This window comes from Erpetoichthys calabaricus, chromosome 13 (genome assembly GCF_900747795.2).
Source record: "Erpetoichthys calabaricus chromosome 13, fErpCal1.3, whole genome shotgun sequence".
Classification (NCBI taxonomy): Eukaryota; Metazoa; Chordata; class Cladistia; order Polypteriformes; family Polypteridae; genus Erpetoichthys; species Erpetoichthys calabaricus.
In genome coordinates this window covers 140,914,347-140,939,224 of record NC_041406.2, presented here as the reverse complement: position 1 = coordinate 140,939,224, position 24,878 = coordinate 140,914,347, and the positions used below count along the sequence as shown (strand labels likewise).

General features: G+C 48.1%; 1 protein-coding gene across 1 annotated transcript in view; it reads right to left on the bottom strand.

The window, feature by feature from the left end:
• Positions 1-8,317: 8,317 nt before the first annotated feature.
• Positions 8,318-24,878, bottom strand: part of ext1b (exostosin glycosyltransferase 1b) — a 183,636-nt gene continuing 167,075 nt past the window's right edge. The window contains exons 9-11 of the mRNA XM_028817549.2: positions 19,726-19,886; positions 15,784-15,955; positions 8,318-10,819 (exon numbers count right to left, since the gene is read on the bottom strand). Coding sequence (XP_028673382.2) covers positions 10,634-10,819; positions 15,784-15,955; positions 19,726-19,886 — 519 coding nt within the window. The 3' untranslated portion in view covers positions 8,318-10,633. The remainder of the gene's footprint in view (positions 10,820-15,783; positions 15,956-19,725; positions 19,887-24,878) is intronic.

Below are 24,878 nucleotides of genomic sequence, written 5' to 3'. Positions count from 1 at the left end.
TCAGGCCCCCCCATGGTAGCTCCAGCCTTCTTCTCTCGGTTCTGTTGTCCTCCACTGAAATACGAATTGCCAACTCATTTTCAGTCTTTTTTGCAGACCTCCCTCCTCTCGTTCCTCTCCAGAGTCTCCCTGAACTGGACGCCATCCGTCCTGCCTTCCGTCCCTGCAGGTGCGAGAGGCTCCCCACAACACTGCAGGGGTCTCGCCAATCTGGTTTGTATGTACAGTAAGTCCCTCGGCTTTATGAATTGATTATTTGACTGACTTACAACGTTTGGGAGAGAATTGCTTCCATTTGGTTTTCCAGTTGGATCACAGGCAGGTGACGTGACTCCCTTGTGGTCACACTGCAGTGTCACTGGTGGGATTGGAGCCCACAGGCTCAGGGTCTGAAGTTCAAAGCCTTCACCGCTGCCTCACCCTGCCCGCCTGGAGTAAATGAACACCCGCACAGCGGCTATCTGTGCCCATGTCGCCCAGTTCAGGGTTTGGGATGCTGGAGTCTGTCCCAGCAGCACTAGTGGAAGGCGGGACCCCCGTCTATCACAAGGGGACGCTCACCGCCATATTTACTAAGTCAGGGTTGCCGCATCTTAGGGACGTGGGAAGAAAAAGCCGAGTTGACGCGTATGTAGGCACAGTGGGCGCTGATGGCTTTGGCATCTCCCTCACTGGTTGTCCGCGACACACCTTTGTCACGGACTCATTTTGAAGGGTCTTTTGGAGCCCTGCTGCTTTCTGGGCAATCTGAAGGACCACCATAAACATCCATCCATTTTCCTACCAACTTATCCAGGGTGAAGTCATGGAGCAGTGGGAGTCGATCCCAGCAAGACCCCCAGTGCGAGGCAGGAACGACACCTGGACGGGGACCCACGGGCTGAACATACAGGAGCAACGATTTCACTCTTCACGTTTACTGTTGTGGTTTCCAATGAAATTAGTGTGTGTGAAAGGCGCTATATAAGAGAGAGAGAAATAGATGTTTGGCATTATAGAATGGCAATGTGAACGGTTTTATATAATATATAGTGGCCTTCACATCTCTCTATTATATAGCGCCTTTCACATCTATCCATCTCTTATATAGTGTCCTTCACATCTCTCTGTCTCTCTCTGAGATGGATAGATGTGAAAGGCGCTATATAATAGACAAATAGATGTTAGCGCCTTTCACATCTCTAGTATATAATGCCTATATTAGAGAGAGAGAGATGTGAAGGGCACTATTTAAGAGATGGATAGATGTGAAAGGCGCTATATAACAAAGATATAGATGTTAGGCATTATAGAATGGAGATGTGAAAGGCGCTATATAGGAGGGAGTTAGTGAGAGATCCTGTATATACCGAAGGCTCTACAAACACTTGAAGGCCCAGTGTAAGCCCAGCATGAGGTACCACCTGTGACTGCATGCTGCTCCTGTCCCCCTGTGTAGCCCCCTCTCAATGGGGGGTCCTATTCGTGTTACGTTTGCTCAGCTCTTGTCCAGTCAGTGCTCGTTGGTTTTGTTGTTGCTCCCTCGTCTTCTTCTCTTCTCCGTTTCCCAGATCCCCTTCATTGGTATTTTGTGACAGACTTCATTGTTTTCATTCCCTGGCGCTGCCCATTATCAGTTGGCAATAACGCCGAGTGATGCGCATGGCTGCAGGGCCCCTCAGTGAGGGGGGAGTAGAAGGGTGGAGGTTGACCGTCTAGTGTGACTTAAGCTTCTCTGTCCTCCATTTTATGGTTTGTTGTCCCCTTTTCTTCAGGTGTCCCCTCTTGGTGACGTGTCCTACTGATGTGTTTGTGTAAATCAAGCAAACCTCGGGGTCTGTGGGTTGAAGTGACCTTATTGTAGTAAACAGATGAGTGCAGGCTTCTTCTTCTTCCTCCTCCATTGACCCCCTTTATCCCAGTCACAAACTCAGCCTAGTTGATGGGCTGTAGCTCAGAAGGAGACACAGGCTTTCTTCCATTTCATTCCTGAACTCACATTAGTGTCCACTCCAGTAGTCCACCACAAGTTCTGTCGGAGACATTTGGAGGGTACCATGGTGTTCGTGGAGGGCTACCAGCACCACTTGGGATAGGCTGGTGTATCCAGCTCCGTGTAATCTGACTGTGCCCCCTAATAGAAGAAGCAGAGGGGAAGAAGAAATAAAGTCATGGTAATGGACAGACACTGGGAGTCTCCATTTTTATGTGGTATTTGGGTGTGGCTCTGGCTGGGGTGGGTGGTCACCCAATGAGACTACATAATCCCTACATAGCCCAAGTGCCACATGGACAGCGTCGACCTGTGGAGTGCATTTGGTTGCGAGGGGCCAGTGGTGGATGCCATGATGCCACCTTGTCCCTCACTTTGGAAAAGAAAGGCAGACTGCCACGTGCAGCGCCTCACTCAGATGTGTGTGAACTCTCTCGGAAGCTTGGACTTGCTCAGTTTCGCTTGTTTAGAGGTTCTCTGGTCGCTACTCGAACACCCAAGGGTCGCATCCTCTTCCACCGAGCGCGGGGCTTCGGGAGGGACGCACGTGGAGCGTTGAGGGAGGAAGGGGACACCCGCCTAGCCAGATCAGCCGAATCAACCCTAGCGATCAATGGTGAGTTACAGATGTCACAGCCAGTTCGCCCTCACATCCAGCTCTCACAGCGGCGTCTCTGTTATTTATACCCCGCCTGCCGAGCTCTTCTGTCGATTGTGGTAGCCTGCCATATCACTCTGACGTGATAAATGTGATTGTGTGCGCTAAGAGCCCCTCACCTTTATATGGAAAATCTCGTTATTGTGCTGCAGTATTTCACTGGCAGATTTTTTGAGTTTTATTTCTTTTCGTCGCCTTCTCAATCCCAGTAGCGTCGTATGCAAATCAGCTGAGCTGCTATTGGATTGAATCACCTCGATGCCTTTATTTAGCGCTTCCGGCTTCGAGGTGCGCGTCACTCTGTCCGCAGCTACCGCGATAACTGCTCGCGATGTTTACACGGGACAGCCGGCGTTTTAAAGGCGATGCCACGTGCAGCCCCGCGCGGCCGGCTTCAGTCCGTAGTGAGGGAGAGCAGAGACGGCTACACGGCCTGCGGGAGAAGGCGCCGTGCACGCAGCAGGTCGCTTCATTGCTAGTTTATGTTCCAGCCCCCTGTGAAGTTTTCGCGCAGTCGCCCGGCCGTGCGCACCTGAACACAAGACGGGATGAAGGGGGGGGCTGCAAGTCCAAATCCTCAGGCACTCTTACCAAACATCAGGGCCGGACGGCTGAGGACCCGCGAGCCCCCATTTATGACGCCACTGTTTGTTGGATTCATTTACGTATTGTGAACATCTGGAGGGGGTGTGGTGGTCCCCTCTCATCTCATATGTAATTTATTATTATATTTATGTATGTGGGCCTGCAGTGGGTCGGCACCCTGCCCAGGATTGGTTCCTGCCTTGTGCCCTGTGTTGGCTGGGATTGGCTCCAGCAGACCCCCGTGACCCTGTGTTCGGATTCAGCGGGTTGGAAAATGGATGGATGGATGGATGTTATTAAATATATACAGAATACAACCATTTATTAATTTATATTGAATTCTACTAAATAATGAAACGCTAAGGGGTGGGTCTGATTTATGTGAGCACTCTGATTGGTCAGTTTGGCTTGGGCGACACCATCGAAAGAGGAAGTGCGAGTGTGAGACGCACACGGAGGAGTAAAGGAGTAGGAGGAGCACTGAGAGTCGGCGAGTGTTAAAGCGGGCAGGACAGGCGGTAGGTGAGCAGGGTCTCTCACAGTGACCCAGGCCTTACGGGAACACAATCTTACCTTGTAGGACACACGCGGATACCGAGGAACGGCGCTGAAGGTACACGTTTTAAAATGTCTTCGGTTACCGGTACTTGACTGGTCACAGATGAACGTTGGCTCTGTGATATTTAACCCAGTGATGCGGATGCTGTTGTCCTTTTTCCACACTGTGCTTTAAATATCTACCGATGTCAGCGACACGAAAGACATAGATGACATCACGCAGGACACGCGTGCGCTCTAGTTCTTCCGTTGAGCTCACACATCGACTCGTATGATTCACTGGAAAGAGTTGTTCAAAATGAAGGACATGTCCCCCCATCACTGATTCCTAATCGTCTGCGCTAGTGTCAGAATTTGGGAAATCGGCCTTTAGAGCTTTAGAAGTACGACACGGATAACAGGATTTCTACGTCTATCACTTCTGATACCCGCTTACCCAGAGCAGCTGGAGCCCAAACCAACGGTCCTCGGGCGCAAGGCAGGAAACAGCACCTGGAAGGGGGCACCAGCCATCGCTGTGTGAACCCTCAGACATACACACCAGTGAAACGAACACTGGGGGGACCAGAGGGACAGACCACCAAGAGTGTTGGGGAACCAACTGGGCGACCCCATTTACTGCAAAAAGAAAAGAACGAGAAGTGCGAGGCTGCATGGCAATTAAAAAAAAAAAAAAAGTGCCAGCTGCAGGAGAGCCCACTGCCCGTGCCACGCGGCTCAATACGCTTTCTCACACTGTGGTGCCAGTGGTCTCGCCACTCGCTTGGCTGAATTTCTCCCTGTCTGCGCCGTTTGCATTGGGAATTCCTTCATCGCTGCACATGTAATCGAGAGATGAACGAGGCCATCGGACTAAACGGAATATCTGCCGCCGTGAACGCGGGTTGTGCCTGCCATTTTAGAGTCGTGTAAATGGGCGGCTCCAGGGGGCACCTGATCAGCTGTACTCTTTACTTGTTGGGAATTTGTCCTGTCCTAGCCTGTGCCCTGTTGGTATCACAGTATCTTTAATCGCCACTGACATGATGCCCTATATGGTTAGTATTATCAGATGCCCCCAATTCTGGAGAGGCTGTGCTCAGGCCCCCGAACCCTTAAGGACAGGTGGGTATGGTGGACTGAGGTGTAGGTGGGCACTGCCAGCCTGTTGTCCCACCCTGACACCTGAATGGAGTCCATTTTGATTCGGCCATCAGTAAGGCATCATAAACTGGACATAAAAGCAAGGAGTCAGCGACGTGACAGGAGCACATCGGGGGGTCAAAGAAAGGGCTGGCGATGGGCGCTCAGCTTTGTGGAGTCACTTGGGGGGGCAGCATCTTCAGCTACCCATTGGCATAAGGGGGCAGTAAAATAGCAAAGTGTGGGGAATTGGAGACAAATCGAATATCCATCTGTCAGAGTGCCCGTCTATTTATTATATGGCGCCTTTTCATCTTCTACTGTTATAGTGCCTTTCATTCTTATCTAGCGCCGCCTTTCATGTGTTTATTAGCCACACCGTCTAAACATTTATGGATTTCAGTTCCTTTTATGATTTTAGATTTCTAGGCTGTGATGCCAATCCAGCGTTGTCAGCTTTAGTGGCGACTTGCAGTGATGGCTAAGCCCTCGGGTTTGGCCTGGGGGGCCCTCCTGGAGATGGGTTATACGCTCCATGGATTCGATTGTAGGAGCGTCCATCATATTGACCTTCTGTTCATGAAGCCACCATAAACCAGGAAATAGAAAGAAGCAGGTGCAGGGTGCCAACCCAGCGAGGAGTTACGGCGGGCAATCGGAGCAAACTGAGAGCAGAGACCTGGCCAGGGAGGTAGAGGAGGTGACAGATGGGACAACAGTTCCAAACAGAAATATTGGACTTCTTACCTTAACCTTTTGATTACCTGGTGGGTACTCGGAGTGAGGAATAAAACTGGAACTTCCATGACATCCGTGGAGACGTGTGCCCGTGTCGTGAGGACGGTGTAAGAATATCACAATCAAAATATTTAGTTAGAAAAAGAATACAAACCAGCTGTGGTGCTCACTACTGCAGACAGAATCTCAGGAACGGACTGGTCAGCTAGCCGGGGGGAATACAGGCGGGCCGAGCTGAAAGGCCACAAACAGGACTGGCACTGTCCGGTCAAATTTAGGGCTGGGACTGGACTCCACACGGCCACGTCGAGGACCACTAGGGCTACACGAGGGAGCTCTGCCACTTTCCATTCAGATGAGAGGCCATTTGTGCTGCCCGCCGCAGACGCCACGCCAGAGCGGAGACGACGACGAGAGCCGCCAGGTAAGTCCTGACACGGGAAACTCTTACCTGGAATACGTGATGAACAAAAGTGCAACTTTCTCTCCTTACCTGTTTGGGGGGGGTCTTCTTATCTAGGACCCCCACGACGACTAAACCACCCGCCAGCCCAGTGCCCCCCCCCTTTGTTATTTGCGGAGGTTTGCGTTGAACAGAAACACAAAAAGCACAACGCACAGTATTATCAAATAGGATTTATTTTTTTTAAAAATCATTCTTACAAAAGTGTCATTTTCTAATTTGTAATTCTCTCTTCTATAAAAGTCAACAGAATGCATTTGTTAATTACTGGGGGGGGTGAAAGAGAACGGAATAAAATACAGTGAGTGGGCTACAGAGGGAGGGGGGAAACCATGCAAGAGCAGGCGCCTGCCCGACGGAACAAGAGGAATGTCAGTTTGTGTGGCGTCGTCTGCGCCAGTGTAAGACGGGGGGGCATCGGACGAGAAAATAAAAAGAAGGGAAAAGAGAAAGAGACTCGGATTAAAGGCACAAATACACAGCAGACGGCGCGAGTGGCCGTCGATTTCACTTCCTCACTGACACTCGAGAGCTCGGAGAGCAGAGAATCGCCGAATACGGACCGGAGTTCAATCCGACGGTAGACAACGGACAAATCAAGCTCTGACGAAACGACGCGCCACGAGGGGCTCCTTCAGGCGGACGTGACGACCACTCGACTGAAACTCTCCGGGTCTCTCGTCAACCCGGCTGGTGTGCCTGTGCCTTCCACCGAGTCGGGTCAAGTAAGAAAAGTCGTGAATGAACGATGAGCACGCGGACACTGGAAGCGGTACGAGTACGTCGAGGTTCATGTCAGCAAATAAAGCTGCAGAGGTTCAACATGTAGTGGATTCTACGGCCATCCCATTGTGATCCGTAAAGCCGCCGGTGCTCCGTGGTAAGCACGCTACATCACACGCACTCGCTCACAAAAATATATATATTTATTTATTTATTTTTAATCAGCGTCCATATTTCCGTAGGACAGGTCTTTGGTGGCACTACCTAAAGGAACCAAAAAAAAGGGCAAAGCAATCTGTGAAGAAGCTACAGGCGAAAGACGAAATGAAGCAAACTCAAGTTATATGGCTTTGTCATCGTCACTCACTCACTCACGCGTGCGCACACACACACACGCGCGCGTACGCACGCTCTCACTCAGCGCTCCAATGCACGCCGTCAGCACCACTCGAACCAACAAAGGGAAACTCTTAGAAAAAGATGTGGCAACGCTATGAAAAAACCATTGGCAACATATTAGAAAAATTTTCAAAAATGTACATCTTATACAAAATAAGTTTGTTTTTGCTTTACAATTTCTCAATCTCTAAGTATTCCCACATTATTTAAATCAATCATACACTATACACAATTTCTGTCAAAATAAATATACAAGTTTCTGTACAGGATGACAAGGCCCACGGTTTGTTGTCGATTTGGTTATGAAATGCTTTAGCTATGCAGACGCCAGATGATCCACCGCCGACCCAACGCTCAAAAAGGCTTCAAACCGCAGAAATCAAAGGAGGTGATTTTCAAAGAGAAGGACACTTAATGTCACCAGACGTGAGCCGCGTCTGCTGTCGGGATTACGGGGGTCTTCAGTCCGCACTCGCGCGCGCAGCAGAAAGAAAAGCAAAGCAAAGCCAATCGCCCTCTGTAGACGTGTCAACTAAAACCATGCTAAGAGACGCACCAGTTTCGAGGGAGCCGGACCCCCCCGTTCAGTTTCGGTGGGAATGAGACCCCCACGTCTTTTAAACTGGAGATGTGCACGAAACGTTAGAGAGGATGAAAAAAGAAAAAACACACCAGCGAGTATCCATTCGAAGAGTTCAGACGGTCGAGTTTGTCGTTATCTGAACGTTTCCTGACGTAGTCGCACTAAACGGAGGACGACGTGCTGCAGGCTCGATCGACGTGCAGCACTCAGATATCCGCCGTGTCGTTTCTTATGATTGTGCCTTGTGGTTTGTTTTTTTTTTGAGAAATGTAAACTTTCACGGGAACTAAAACTGTTTGACGACATTCTTCAACGTGTGACGACTTTGTTGTACAGAACGGTGACAGATACGTCCGCTTTAAGGCACCACCTACAATTTGTAGCAGAGACGTCTTTAGACTTGACGTCGCGGTTGGTTGCTTTTTTGCTCGACCAAGCGTGTGCCATGCTCCTAGTAAATAACCATGCAGGCGATGGTGTGGTTTGCATTTTTTCTATTTTTGTGGAGAACAAAATCGAGACGGTCAGACACTCCGGTTCTCCCGAAGAACTCTTCACAGTACAAACACCCGAAGATGAGTCACTCGTACATCGACTAGTCGAACGGCCGACACGTGCAGAGGTCGCTGGAAGGAGCGAGCGACTTTTTCATGAGATATCAGAAGGAGAAAGTGCCAAGTGCTTATTTATTCACTACAATCTTATCCTTTTCCTTAAATACCTCACTGCTGATGAAACCGTTTTCACGTTCATGATGACCGATTTAAAATGACTGCGACTGTGAAACGCACAAAACTGTGTGATCGACACGAAACAAAGACATGACGAGAACCCTGAAATCACTGAGTTTCATTTCAACAGTCAAACCTCAGCCTGCTACAGCTGACAGTTTTTAACCGCCTGGTCGCGTAAAACTCACGTCAAGAATAAACGATCGGATATTTTTATTTTTTTTTTAATTATTAACAATACATGATCTGAGCAGATTTAAATATCGGACTGATGGGAAAGAGAAAAAAAAGAAACTGACGGTTCTGTTTTCAAATCGTCTTCCTTCACCAATGAAGTTCAATCAGCTTTTGTAAAGGCCACCTCTTCAAGTTATCAGACATTCAAGTACCAGGAAATCGAGGGCTGACAGAGCCCACCACGAAAAGAAGAACTTTAGGAGCAGGGAGACCACCCGGTCACAGCACCGTGCCCTCGAAATGGGAAGAGACGCTCGCGGGCACACGGAGCGAGGGCCGCAGACTCTCTGGTGCCGCGCCAGTCAGACTACAAATCTTATGTTTGCATTTCCAGGAAATAAAAAAAAAATCAATTATCGAAAAAATTAAATAAATAAAAATGCAGCGACCTCTCGAGGGATTATTGGAAAGACTTGTCTGAGAAAGAAATGCTGGGATCTTGAAATAAATCTTTCTAATATTTAAAGTTTCTGGAAATAAAATGTAGCGATCTCGAAAAACTTCGATTATTGGAAAGAGAACATCGATGGAAAAAAAAAAAAAAAAATGCAGCGACCTCGAGAGAATTCTGATTATTACGAAGATTTGCCTAAAAAATGCCAGTTTCATTATCGGAGAGATTGATCTGAATTAACAAAAACAAACAAACGAGCGATGCGACTGTGAAAATACTTTGATTACCGGACCGTAACGATCACAGATAAGGTTCACCTGCCGTGATCTTGAAAACAAGGCGATTCATGGAAAGATTTTTCTGGCAAAATTACCCGATGCGATCGCGAGGAGGCCTCGACGATTATTCTCGCATTGATTCTTTTCATCTCATTTTTTTTAATTTGCACACTGAGCCACTAACGGTGTCATCGATGGCGAGGCATCGCTTACATGATGGAGAACATTAAAGTATTAGGAAAATAAATCACAAACGATCATGAAATGCAGCTGCAGCCTTCCTGAAACCGCCGGCCATTCTGGAGTCTCGAACACGCCACGGCGACTCCCGAAGCTTTAACAACAAGATGTGAGACGTGAGCGAGCAGATCATCGATGGCATCGCGACCACCATCTGTCTCACCTTACGGGTACATCCACCTCCGCCATTCTATTTGTTCCAAACCAAACGAACACAGAGTTAACGGGACGATGCCTCTGGCTAATGTCGGTGCCGTCTGCCCGTTCCCCAGTAAATGCAGCAATAAACGTTACTGATCTGCAAGAACGTCGGGCAGCGGACTTCCTTCCGGCAGACGTTTCCTTGGACTGCTTCATTTTTGGATGCTGACAACTCTTATTCCTTATTTTATCCATTCACATTCCTTATTAATCCGTTAAACTGTAAACTCATCTCTTTCTCCACTTCGTAATTAAACACGTTTAAACCAAAGCGACCCCCTCTGGGAAAGTGAACTCTACTACAAGAATTGCCTTCCCTACTTCCATAACAGGATTCAAAATTCGACCGTCGTGGATATGACGCCCGTTGCTCATTCCTCGGACCTGGTGATCTGTTGTAATGAGGAGACGACTTCTTTTATTTCTAAAATGAAATTAACCAAAGCCTTCGTTTGTGGGCAAGTGAAGAAGAGGAGCCTTGAACAACAACAACAACATAATAAAATCTGCATAGCTGAAGAACAGAAGTTAGGGAAGATCGTTCCTTAATTCCTATCCCAGTAATCAAATCGCTGGTAACTCGTCCTGTGTAGTCAGACACTCCATTGCATCCAAAAATTCCCTGCCAGAACATCCCAGGATCACTTATTTGGCTTGGGCTCCAGCCACTGTAGGTGTGCTGCCGACTTGGAAGAGGTAACGGAGGGCAGACACGCTCCTCACCCTCTTCGCCAACGCGTCGTAGTGCTCGTTAGAGTCGCTCAATGTCTCGGTATTTCTTGCGCAGAATCGAGACCTGGTCTTTGAAAAGAATGGGGTCCAGCCTCATCTGAGAATGAATGAGGGGCATGGTGCCAAACCAGCTGGCAAATTTGTTCATGCAGGTCTGTCGCTGGGCAAAGTGGTCCGGATCCGCCCAACGTGAGGCACGTGAGGACTGTGGGGAGGGAAAGAAAATAAAAGAGGTGTTAGTAGAGGTCACCTTTACTTACTTACTTACCTACCTAACTTGTGGCTTCCACTGATAATTAGCAGCATGTGAGATTTGAAACACAACCACAAACTCCGAAATGCACCAACGCCACGGGCAGGTCGATTCATTCTTACACACCTGCTGCTCGAGTCCTCGCTTCCTCTTCACGCCACACGACGTTTCCAGCTATTTTCTGGCCGTAGCCTACATCTGTGTAATCTTAGCAGGCTGTGGAGAGTCATGGCGGGTACCTGTGACGACCCAATCACAGCTCTCGGTTCTACAGCAGGTTGTAGGGGCGGCTCCTGTGTTTGTGACAGTTGACAGCCAATGACAGCTCAACTGGAAGTGAAATGGGGTGGGGGGGGGTTTAGACCACCACACAAACAGAAGAGCGGCTCGTCTGTCTGATGTCTCGTGTTTGCCGTACCGCGACAGTTCAGAATAAGGTCGAGACTGAACTCGCTATTCCGGGAAAACGAGCATACAGGCAGTGGCACCGTCATGGCCGAAACATCGACGTTGGAAGTCGTGCAGTCGGTCAGTCCCTGCGATTAACTGCAGCCATCACATGCTACTAGTGGTCCGGCTTGGAGAGTCAGCTGATCTCTCTTTCTGCGTCCATCTCAAGCTTTTCCTGTGCAACCAATCAGATTTCTTTGTTGCTGTTTAAGCGGGGTCTCCACTGAAGACCACCGTATCAGGAAATCTGTGAATCTCGGTTTGTGACGAAAACACAAGATAGAAATGTTTCTCCACCTTCACTACAAACGACACAGGATGACATACGAAATGATGATTTTTGGGTAGCGCATTCCTTCAAGGTCCTCGGCAGTAACTGCCAAGTGGGACTCGGGTGTGGAATTCAACGCAATGGCGGTTAAACCCGAGTCAGGCTCGTACGCTCGATGGTGTTAAGCCTGAATAGCTCAGGACAGCACTCGGCTCCTTTATGGCAACTCATCAATATTCATGAGCAGGGCGGAGCCTCCACCGTAAAGGCAGTCGGAGAACAACCTGAAGCTGAACCGCTGCTTGAAGTGAGTGGTGTGTGTGTGTGAGTCGGTCATCAGACACAACGTGACGCACAATCCGACTGAGATACGCCCGGAGAAGTCAGTCGTGTGGAGCTTCCCCGTGGTGCGACAGTAGCTATAATCGCAAACACAAGTAAGATGGTGGCCTCCCTAAGGCTCAATGCACAACGTGGCGACTGTCAAACTCACTAGGCCTGGCACTGTGGTAGCCCGCATTAACACAAGGGGCGCGTCAATCGTGAAGGTCAGGCAGTGACGTCCCACCCCCGTCTGTGTAAGCAACGGAAAAGAAGAAGAAAAGGGCGCAAAGAAACACGTCTGCTGTCCCCGATTGGGACACCAAGTCTCAAAACATGAAGGACGTGTGCTAAATCGGCGGCACTAACGCCGCGCACACGCTGTATTTATAAGTTCCTGTTACACGGAACACTTTGTCTGACTGAAGAAAAATTCAACGTCTTTGGCTTATTTTTTTTTCCCTTGGGGTGTAAACGCCGCCGAGGAGGCTTCTTGCTGAACAAAGCCGAGCGTTTCTTCAGTTACAGGGGACGCAGCTACTTTTGCTGTGGTGTCCGTCACTGTCGGTCTCGCTCACAGACCCAATGACCCGACTCGCCCATTCCATGCCAGTTAAACTACACGAAGAAGGAAAGAAAGAAAACCCCACTCGCAATTTCAACTCGGTGGCAGGCTGCGTAACATGAATTACAGCAGAGGCCGACAAGAAGAAAATGATTTTATTTAATTGGTGCAATTACTGTTAGATTCAAATGCAGTGGCGAGACGGCCGCCACTGCCAGGCTTATGCGATTCTGATGAAGTCAATTACACGTTAAAGCTCTCCGATGTCTGCTGGAGACACAAGCAGCAAAGAGAACATCAGCGGCCGCCTCGACGTTTGACCAATTTGGCTACGAGGTAAACTCCACGCGCTCGTGCGCTCGCTCGCTCCAACAACACCGAGTGCTGACTTGGCCACGAAATCGGATTTAATAAATTGGCCTCCGCAACCCCCGTAATCTGCTCCTTTGTTGTCTTAATGTTGGAAAATGAAACACGGTCGGGGAAACGTCCTGCTCATCGAACCCAACGTTAAGAAAAGGATCACGAAAAATGGGAAAAAAAAAATAAAAATGGACATGTGCAGCGTGCGACTGTCACACATAAAGCTGCGACTGTAGCGGTAAAATGCTACGCGCCGACATTTTATTATGTGGAACACAAGTGGAAGAACCGCAGCTTTTAAAAAGTAAATAATTCAATCGACTCTCTATTTATAAAATCCTAAGCCTAAAAGTGCAACGATTTTATGTCACGTTTTAAATCGGCTTATTTTAAAACTTACATATATATATGTTTGGTATCATTTTTTTCAGAATTTATCAAACTTTAATGTGATGTTGTTAGATTTTCAGATTCTTATTCCGTTTTTTAAATTATAAACTAAAAAAATATCAAGCACTCACGTCCCTCAAGACGAGACTTTGTGCCAAGAGATTTAATAATGAGGGCCGGGGCCGGAAATAAAAGACAAAGAGTAGATGACAAGGACAGCCGCTGTTCAGGCTTTTAAATGTTCACAGCGCTGCACGAGACGAAGACGAGGTCAAGTAAAACGGCATTTGTCTGCCATTGTATCAGCGTTTAAGGGGGTTTGGGAGGAGCGACCGCGTCTTCTAGGGGTGCGTTCAGCCCCCCCTTCACAACGTGAAGCGCAGGCCGGGGGGGGGAACCCCTCAGTAAATAAATAACATTCTCTTCTCTGTGTGTGTCGTAGTCGGAGCAAACGTGCGCGGAAAACACAAAATTGTTATCAGAACATTAGAAAGTTTGTAAGAAGCGACCATTCGGCTCGCCGATCTTTAAGAGCAAAAATCTGCTGGAGCAAATCTGATCGTAATCGGTGGGCATTGGCCACTTGTGCCAAGCTGTGGATGACTCCTCCTTAAATCGATGTGCCCGCTGTCGTGCGTAACTCTCAGTCAGTGAGCGTCTTAGTGTTTGTTACCATATTATTCTTGATGCTGTTGAGACGTGACAGCAGTTGGCACAACATATTATTGTTCTCCTTCTTCCTCTTCTCCTACTACTTTAAATATCATCATCTTCATCTTCATGGTGAAGCCTTAGTATTAGAAAACGACAAAACGTCATCAGGAGTGGCACTCGGCAGCTTGGGGTGACGCCGACTCCTTGCTGGGACTGCGTGAAGATGATTTTTTTTTTTTTACCGTTCCTCATGCCTACTCTGAGGTGTTCCTAGGAGTCCATTCTGGGACGCTTGATAAATATGAGCACTGGAGGGACTGAAATCACCAATCTGGGACGTGCAGACCCCGAAAAACGTACGTCTTTTATTGAGCCCTACAGAACATTAAAATATGGGGATTTAAAGAACTACTTGAGGAAAGGGCAGCTTTTCTTTTTCTTAAGATTCCGAGTTTCAGCGCTTTAATTAAAATATTAAGAGAGAAGAAAATTTCAGTTTAGGACGTGCAAGGTGGCAAAAATCAATCGCATTTATAGCCCAAGTTGTGCCGTCCTCTTCGTATATAAATATTCACGGTCATGAATGACCTTTACAGGGTTCTGTGAGCCTCGGCGTATCTCGGCACGCAGTGCGCTCATAAAGCTGGCGCGGCTTGAAGGATTAACGACCGTATCCCACTTCAGTCTCTAAACGTGGCCTCGGCCCTGCAGGAAACGTGCGTCCAGCCCGCCATTGACGGAGCGAAACAAAATGATTTACAAATAGGACGACACATGGTGTGGAACATCACGGAACGTGAAGTGAGAAGCTGGCGATGGGCTCTTCTTAAGGCCGCGGTTTATCGAGGCTGGCACCATCCGTTCTGCCTGCCAGGCCTTCTACTCTTCCATGATTAGGCAACGCCAAGGATGAGCCGCTGGGATTTCATTCAAGCTGAATGTCGGTCGGAGAGTCAGGCTCGGTGGTAATGGGGTGTAAGAGAGCGAGTTTGAAGGCCTTAAGAGGACCTTTCACTCACCAACACTCAACGTCGTTTATAAGCGGCAGTAACTCGGGCCACCCTCAGGGTGGAGGAAATGTAACACACGAGTTCTGCTCGCTCATGATGGCGTCAAGGGGCAGAGACGTGTGGCGTGTCGATTAGCGCATGCAACTATGAATTTCACTGAGCCCTGCACACGGGACAATGACCCCCCCCAATAAATAGGCCCCTCTGTTATATAGTGCCTTTCCTATCTGTGTGTCCCACTCGCTCATTATTGGGATATCAGACACTCGTCGCCTTGAGGGATCACAGAGGATGACGGACCGCTCAGCGTCCTCGAGTTCTCTGCATTTCAACGGCCAGTTAGCATGGAGCGGAGAGTTGAGTGGCCGTCTGACTGCATGGTGAGGGGTGCTGAGCGGCCGTCTCCATTCTGTCAAACGCGAGACATCAGACAGACGAGCCGCTCTTCTCTGTGTGTGTGGCGTCTGCTTGTCTTCTTGCAGGGCCGTTGGTACGCATTGCACTTCTGGCCGAGTGCTCATTGGCTGTCAGCTGTCACAGCCACAGGAAGCTCCGCCCCACAAATCGATGGACTTTGTTGTGGCAGGTCACAGACATGGGGACATCACCCTACACAGCTGCTGCTCACACACCTCGACTGTCCATGACCCTAGCATGGAGTGCTAACGAAAAGTGCTGGCAGAATGTGAAGAAGATGGATGCCCACTTTATTAAGCACACACGTTCAATTCCAGGAAATGTGACCATCATTAATGGTAGGGCAGCATACACGGACATTTTGGGTTTATTGTGTAATTCTCCTTTCAATGAATGTAACCAACTAATTCAAACACAAAGGATGCCAACCCTGTGCCCACCATTTCTGATTTCTCCTTGGCACCAGTTACCATACCTGTCCCATCATGGTTTCCTTGTACTGCTTCTTTTGTGTGACTTTGATTGGAGGCAGTTTTGTTACAGCAGACACCAGGAAGTTCATCAGAATGTCCTCACAGTTGGCGAGCTGGTCCACCATGTTCTTCAGACTCACAGGTAGGTAATTCGTGTACAAGTAGTGATAATATCTGCAGAGAAAAGGAGACGTCCTCATCAATATTATTACAGGAACAATGGGGCTGAAATCAAAAACATTTAAATCAGCACATATACTGAGGGGCATGGCATTGTGACCCGCCACCATCAAACTTCCAGAAGGATGCCAATCCCCCAAAAGCAGCAGTGTAAAACAGCTGTCTGTGTAACGTTTCGTACAGGTACCCCATATAGAGGGGAAAGACACAAGTAATGAGGGGCACCGCACTGTGACGGACCCCATCAGCCTTCAGGCAGGACCACTGGCACTGCCCACAAAGCGGCCCCATCTATAGAAAGCCTCCTGTAAATATTCAATATATAAGACTGGTGATGACCCCCAGTAAGCCACAAGGAGGATGGCAACTACTTGAAAGCACCGAGATATGAAAAGCAAACCCATCACAATCAGAATCAACTTGGCGCCATAACTAATCAGTAACGCTCACAAAGTGGGCCAGTCTGGGAAAGACACGGTCAGGAGGTGACGCATGGGGACTGGCACCATTTTTTTTCTGAAAGGGTTCATCCAGATCAGTCAGGTTTCTGCGTAATTTAGCACGTCCCATTTGCTACATGTAAAAGGCACCACCGCACTGGTGACTGGCACCATTAAACCTCAAGAAGGACGGCGCCCTCCTGACACTGCCAAGCTGGCAGTTCTTACAATCTGAATCTGTGTGAGTTAACATTGCCTTTAAAGTGGTCCTATCTGTGGTACGTCGCCTAAAGGTATGTGATATGCAAAGACAACTGTATTGATGGGCACTGCAGGGTGACTGCCACCATTAAACTACAAGAAGGATGGCATTTATCTGAAAAGACCCACGATATGAGAAATTACGGCCATCACAATCTGAATCCATCTGGTGTCATTATAAATCAGCAAAGCTCATAAGGAGGCCCATTCCGTAGAAAGGCTGTGGGTAAAGACACACATCTCGAGGGGCCTTGCATGGTGACTGCCACCATTAAGCATCAAGAAGGATCGGCACTCACTGCAACCTGAATCCATGCGAGTCAGCGGTGCCCACGAAGCGGCCATATCTGTGGGCAAGTCGCCTGGAGGTGGGCAGTACACAAAGACCCCTGTATGGAGGGGCACTGCCTGGTGACGGCCACCATTAAAGGATGGCACTCCCCCTGAACTGGCCAAGCTGGTGGTCCTTACTACCTGAATCCAGTCGAGCCAGCACAGCAATAACTGCATAGAAAGCCTCCTAGAAATAAAGATTCTAAATCTAAGACCCCTGTATTGAGGGGCACTGCCTGGTGACTGCCACCATTAAACTACAGGGAGGATGACATGGGAGATCACAGCCCATAAACCTATGGAAAGCCTCCTACCCGTCTGCTGCACACAAAGGCACATGTAACGGGAGGCACCGCACCGTTAAACCTGCAGACACAAATGAGCGCCGGTCGCCAGCTGAACCCATCAGTCCTCCTCCAACACAAACCGCGCGACGGGCCCCCATCTTTCTTCTCTGCCGTCTTTTGCAGCCAAGCCAAGAGAGCCAAGACAGTTGGAAAGAAACCTCGGTGTGAACGCGGCTCTAAACGCTTGCAGTGGTAATCAACAAAGTCCAGCATCCCAAAGGAACGGGGTTGCCAGGCAACTGACATCCGGAGAAAAGGCTGTCTCCTGAAGAGATGCCAAGGAAAAGTGATGTGTGTTTGTGCGAGCGGGCTTAACGGCGTCGAGATCGATTGGAAATGAAAAGAATTAACTGGTAAAACTATTACGAGAATATTTTACGTTAATTAAGTGAGCATTAAAGACAGGAAATTAAGCCAACAAAAGGGAGGCAAATGAACACTGATGAGGGATAAATTTAACGATAAAAAGCACATTTTATTTGCGCGCTTCATGTCTCCCATGACAACAGTTTAAAACAAAGAGCAAGACGAGATCTCTGAATTCAATGAATTACGTGGTAAGGAGGGAGGGAAAGAAAGAAAGAGAAAAAGAAAGAAAACGAAAGAAGTTGAGCCTTACTGAAGAGGTAAGCTCCTCGACGGCTCCGCTCTACCAGTAAATCTGAGCCGAGGCCCTCGGGGATCGTCGTGACTCCGGCCGGGCCAACGGGCACAGTCCACATTATCACATACAATACGGCTAACTAATCAATTAGAGACGATACCGAGAAGAAAAGGCCGCAAAGGAACAATATCACAATTTAGACAAATACATACATGTTTAATGACAAATAACCCCATTGAAAGTTTATTTAGTGTGTGGTGGGTCTGGAAATGATACCAGGTTGGCACAGCCAGAGTCTGACAGAATGAAGAGACAGACCAAAACAAGACCTACCGGCCCGCTATTCACTGTCTTTTCATCATGATTTCCCCCACTTTTCCTCCTCTAAAGTGACACTTCTATTTCATTTCATATTTATTATAATATTTTATTTATATAAAACCTTTATTTCTCTTTCTGTTCTGCTCAGCACCAAGCCCCCATTTACTCCTAGTGGTAAGGATTATACGGAAGATAAAATAAGAGACAAAACAGAACAAGACCTATTGGCCTGCCCTTCTTCAGGGACACCTTTCCCACTGTCCCTCCTCCTCAGTGCCCCTTACATTTTCCTTTCTATTCCCCCTAAGAATGAGCCGTTTTTCCAGCTTACCTCCTTGCCAGAAGCTGGAGGAGCTTTGAGTCGTGAGACTTGTGTGGAGAACAAGATAACAGATAAAAGACAACAAGACCTATTGGCCCGCCCTTTGCCCTAATTCTTCAGGGACAGCTTTGTCACTTTCTTTCCTCCAAAGGACCACTTGTGTTTCACTTCTTATTTCTCTGACTGTTTTGCTCTGCCCAGTACGGTGTCCTCAATCACTTTACCACACAAGTCTTGGCCCCCTTCACTTTTGGTGGGAGGGTTATATGGAGACCAAAATAACGGACAAAACAGAGCAAGACCTATTGGCCCGCCCTTCACGGTCCTTTCACCTGATTTTTCAGGGACGGCTTCTCCACTTTCCCTCCTCCCGAGTGCCACTTGCATTTCATTTCCTGTTTCTGTGTCTCCTCTGCCCAGCACTGCGCTTTTAGCCAGCTTACCAACCAACCAATGCTACTGGCAGGGAGGCTTACACAGAGAACAAAATAAGAGACCAAAAAAGACAAAACTCCTATTGGCCCGCCCTTTGACCCCAATACTTTAGGGGTGGCTTCTCAACGTTCCCTACTCCAAAGCGCCATGCGTGTTTCCTGTTGAGTTTCTCTGTTCTGTTCCTCCCAACAATAAGCCTTTCGCCAGCTTACTTCCAGACTCGACCTTCTCCTACAAAACAAGTCCTTTGGTCCCGATATTTTAGGGATGGCTTCCCAACTGTCCCATTTGCAATGTATTTCCCTTGAGATCTCTCAGTTTGTTTTGTTCCACCCAACACTGAGCTCTTTACCAACTTCCATTCATACTCAAGGGTCCCTTAGACTGTGGAAGGGAACACAGCATGGAGAGCAACACAGACAGAACAGAGGAGGACACGTTCATCACAGATCTTTTGTGTTTTTTCTTTCATAACTCTGTGGTGGGGTAGCTTCAGGACCAACGGAATGTGAAGGGTGGGCCAATCGGGCTTGGATAGGCTGTTCTTTATTTAATCCTTGTGTGTTTTCCGATTTAGAAATGTCCCACTCTTCCTTTTACTAGAAACATCAGGAGTGTACGCCTGACGAACACAGTCACGAGCCCTTGTTACACTCATCAGGTCTCATGAACAGGACCCCCTGAGCTCCTCGCCTTGTTACCTGTGGTATATAGCAGCTCCAGTCAACACCATCGAATAGTCGTTCGTCCATTTGGAGGTGTAGCCCCACCTCTCCTTATTGCTGTCCCAGAAGTGGCTGCGAGCAGGGTAACCCACGATTCTCTCAGGAAAGCTCTGCCACACCGTAAATGCAAAGTCCACCTGCAAAACAGACCACAACAGTTGAGAGCTCACTTCCAGTCAACGAAATCAGACGTTCCCAACTGTCCATAAAAAACAGAACATTCCCAGCTGTCCCTGCTCAGGTCAAATGGGTGGCAGATGTGAACAGAAGTAGAATTCTGAGCTCTCTTGTCATTTTTCTAACGTGGGTTCATCAAATCTTGAAATCTAACAGAACCACAACTTCACTTCGTGTTCAGTTGACATAACATCCTCCCATTCTTTCATTTATTCATTCATTTTTCCTCTACTCATCCGAGTCCGGATTCCAGGGGCAGCAGTCTCAGCAGCACTAAGAACGACAGGCATTTGCCATCACTCTTATACACAATTTGTCATCACACGGGTCATTGCCTATGATATATAAGTGTGTGTGTGTGTGTGTGTGCGGGAGAAGACCAACCTAAGAAACGGACTTGTCACGTCTCATAAAACCCACGACAATAGCAGGATGCTGGGTCTGTGAAGCATTGCCCGGAGTTTGGCTTTTCCCAGATGACTGGCCAAGTCTTAAATCGCTTGCAGTCCCTCGTAACTGACTTGTGGGACATGTCACTACTTCACATAACTCAAGTGACTTTAAGAAGCCTTGTCACAAACAAACTTGAAATGCCCTTCAGTCGTCGTATCTTATAAATGCTGGACACAAATCGCTTTATCCGTAACGTCCACGGTGGCGTTGTCGCCAAGTCTAAGCCCCGCCTCGAGACTCGAGTGGTGACATTTTAAGGACAAATAACCGGCACCTCTCTTATCACGACGTGGCTGCTGGAGATTATCAGGGCAGCAGGCCGCTTTCATCTCGCTCCAAATGAGCTGGCGCTGATTACATCTGCTGCTTGGAGGTGGTCAATTAAATTAATCTTTGTCGTTTATTTATTGTAAAGCCCCTCACGTATCGGCCTTAGAACCCCCACGGGCGGAGGAGTCTGACAGTCTTGACAAGGGAGTTGAGACAGCGGCGAGTGTATCGTCACACAGGAGAGTTCATTCGACATGGCGGGCAGGTGGACATCGTCAGGCTGATTTATACGGCACCTTTGATACTGGACGCCATTAGAATAGTTTCTTAATCTAAGGGTCACGACTCGCCGTTGTATTTAACAGCAATGGGTCACATGCGGCTTGTGAAGCGTCTCGCGATGGGTCGCCACAGAGTGTTTAAGATAATTGACAAGACTCTGCCATGACGTCGGTGGTGATTCTCCAAAGGGGACAGAAATGGCAGAAATTCTCCAAACCTGCCCACCCCCTGTGCCTGCTGACTGTGGATGCCAATTCTCCAATCTAACAGTCGCCATAGACTGGATCTCAAAGACACTAAGATGGGCACAATTGGTCCATAAGAAAGAAAAAAAAAAAACAACAGGTCAAGAAACGCTGAGCTAGAACATCCCAAAGATGGACATGTCAAGTTAGTTGGTGACCCTAAACAAGAAGGGACTGATATCCCAACTGGGATGGTTGGCATTCCCTTTCCCAATCGGAAGGCCACAAGAAGTGAGGGGCAGTGGGAGACATGTGAGTGTCCTTTGGTGAACCCTACTTGGGATACCCACAAGATCCACTGGGGTGCCCTGCTGGGTTCCATGGGTACCGCCAGGAGGACCTGTTGGAAAGAGAACGAACTGACCTAGGATGGCTCTGTCGGACCCCAAAAAGCTTCCTGGAGACTATGGTTTAGCCCACCATGATGTCCAGGTAATTGGAGTTGAGAGAGAGAGGAAGAGGAGAAGGACAAAGCTCGCCCTGGAGGAGTGAAGGAATTGCGGTGATCATGGAGAATCCCGTTCAGAGGTCATTTTGTTAAAAATTAAAACATCCTTCAAACCCGGCCTGGAGTCAGAATGGCCGTGTCTGGGGGTTTGGCAGTCAAGGGCGCCTCCTAGTGGCTTCACCAGACAAACCAGAACAAAAAAAAACAAAGGAGCAAAATGTCCTCCAATTCTGGATACAAGACTTTGAGGTGCAGCGTGCGGTTGGATTAGAGAACTGAGCGCACTTCCAACACGAGGACAGAGTCGCGCCCTCAGCGCACTTTGAAGTGAACACAGGAGGTCGCTGAACGCCAACGGAGACGAGCTTCCTGGGCTGAGCCGCCACACTGCAAAGTGGGCCAATGGGCGCTGCACCGGACCTGCGGGTACGCCGTGCTGCTCGCCGTTTGTAAACATTCTACCGCCAGCAGGTTCTGCAACGTGAAGATTAGGAACGCGGAGCCTGAATGAATAATTTATTTGGATTTCTAATGTATTTTATTCCAACGTCTACAGCTAAAAGGCTGGGAAAAACAAACTGCATTTAATCACCGGAGATGTCAAGACAAGAAATGTCTCGGCTCTGCCGCGCGCACCTTGACGTTGGGAAGCGGCGCCTCAGCTTTGCTGTTGGTTCATTAGCTTTAACTCTTTCCTTTGTTGAAAAGACCGACATTCATGGCCGCCATCGACTGATGGGTGGGTGTTTGTTGTACTTTTCAGGGCTGGCCTTCAAACTCTTTTGTCTTTTTTGTTTATGTGAATTGGTGCCGCACCCCCATTTAAAATGGACACTCGAGTGCGAGAGAGGAGGTTAGAGGAAGAAGGCAGCAGGAGTGAGGGGGAGTGCAGGGTCGCTGCAGAGAAGTGGGCACCCGAGAGTAAAACCCGTGTGGCCAACACGTGAGGTGGCAGGTGGAAGTGGTCACGACTTCAAGGAGATGGAGTGGCGACCAAGAAGGCTGACGGCTCCACGCCGAGCCCCAGCCCATTGGGGGTCCCGAGTCTCGCTCCGGTGAGACAGTTGTACGTAGCCAGGGGACAGAATGCAACCGGACCAGGAGAAGGTCAGCTGCAGGTAGGACGACTCCCCCGTCGGGATAAGCAGTTAGAAGGAAGGCAGTGCCGCGTGTTAGAAAAGGAACTGCTTCCAGCCGGGGTTAACCGTGTTTATTTATTATGGATGTTAACCTCCACTCATCACTTGTGGCTTTTATGGATTAAGTATTTATTCAACTATGGAGAACTGCACTCTTTATTTCTACACTCTTGATTTTTATTGGTAATAAAAGCACCATCCCCCTGCGCCATGTGTGATTTGTCCTCATTGCTCAGCTCATACCTGACGCTGTCGGCATCAAGAGGCTCCCGAACCGTCACAGGGCGGCCACTCTTATCTTATTTTCTGGTCGATGTGTTTGACTCCAGAATTTCGGCTTTTTTTCACCTCAATCAGTAATTCTTTTAACTACAATTTCTTTTGTAATAAAATTTCTTGTGTACATCAGTTAATGATTTCGTACGCGTTAAAGCAAACATCATCAGCTCTGTGCATCACTCCATTATATTTGTCATGTCTTGACATCACATCGTGACTCGTCACATCCTATCGACGCCTGCGTGGTGTGCACCCTCAGTTTGCCACTCAGACACCATTTTGTCGGAGTGGAAATCGTTTGACAACAAATCTTCGCATTCTAAGGTGTTACTGATTTTTGCTGCGTTATTCGAGTACAGTATGGCAGAAGTGTACTGCTGTTGTATTTAGTTTAGATATTTTATATGTGTACCTGATTTAGCGTCTCTCTGCTTTTCTGGTTACACAATTTACGTTAGGGTGGCAACGCTGGCCACAAACACACACACGGGGTCAGCAGAATATCAGGGCCTCCTTAGTAAACAAGAAATGAATAAAAACAAAAAGCAAACCCGACTAGGCTGTAGTGTCCCCAAACTTTAATTACATATCTCATCCAATTACATGCACCAGCGTACAGTAATCAGAGATTTTCTGCATGCTAATCCAAGCTAAAAGCAATTGACTTGGAAACGCCTGACAATGTCCTGATGATTGTTTATCTTCATTATTCAAGTCGGCCTCATTTCTCATCCTGTGTGGTATCCATGCAGAAGTAACGGCTGCCGCAAACACGACGCCCATGTAATGGGATGCATTCCCAGCTGGGTTAATGAGGGATCCGCTCGAAACAAAACCATTTCACAGCAATTTAAATGCTACGATTGTACTTGAATTAATTCCGAGTGTTCCTTTAATAAGGAGGAGGGCTGTCAAGAGAGGAAGGCACCACACCTTAGCTCGACTTGCAGGAGGATTTGTTTCCTGATTTAGCATATGGAGGACATTCACTTACACACACACACACACACACACAGTAAGGGTATAGACATGGCTGTGCACGGCGTATACAATACATACAGTACAGTCTATACGGTGCCCATGGACAGTACAGTGCTGTACGTGACACCTGTAGGATATGCACACACTTATTTCTATATGCTGTACACACACACACACACACAATTTCTACAGATCTTTCCACATCTTATTTCACTGATGTCTTTATGCAAGGTGACCTCCAGCATTTGAGACAGAGTTGGTTATATTTCAGTTACAGTCACTTGCTCATGGATCTGAACCCACAACCTCAGGGATTTGTGCTCCCCACGTGCTGACTTAACCCTGCAGGGCAACCTGGGAAATGTAGTCCTACTGGGCAGCCCTGCTGGGTCCTGTGGGTGCCACTAGAGGGAGCTGCTGAGAGTGGGCTTCACTATTCCAATGAGGTTCCACCTGACCTGAACGTCTTCCTTGGTGTAGTTTAGGGACAACAGAAGTAATCCGGAGTCCGGCATAAAAGGATCCAACTCACCACACCTCAGATTTGGGAGAACAGGAGGACAAAACTCACCTGGGAAGGTCTGAAGGAAGACGTTCAAGATGAGTACATTTGTGTGTGTGTTTGTGTGTGAGTGAAGAATCCTATAATGGTGCTGCCTTCAAAACTAAAAAAAAAAAAACCTACTTGAACCAGGGACGACTGAGTTTGTGTAGCCATGTCAAGGGTTTGGGGCTCACCGCTTAGTGGGCGCATTCATAGAGAGTTCTTCATCTATTTATATAAAATCCATCTGCCTGCTAAACCTGCTTATCTAAATTACATATTATATATAACTTACATACATATTATATATA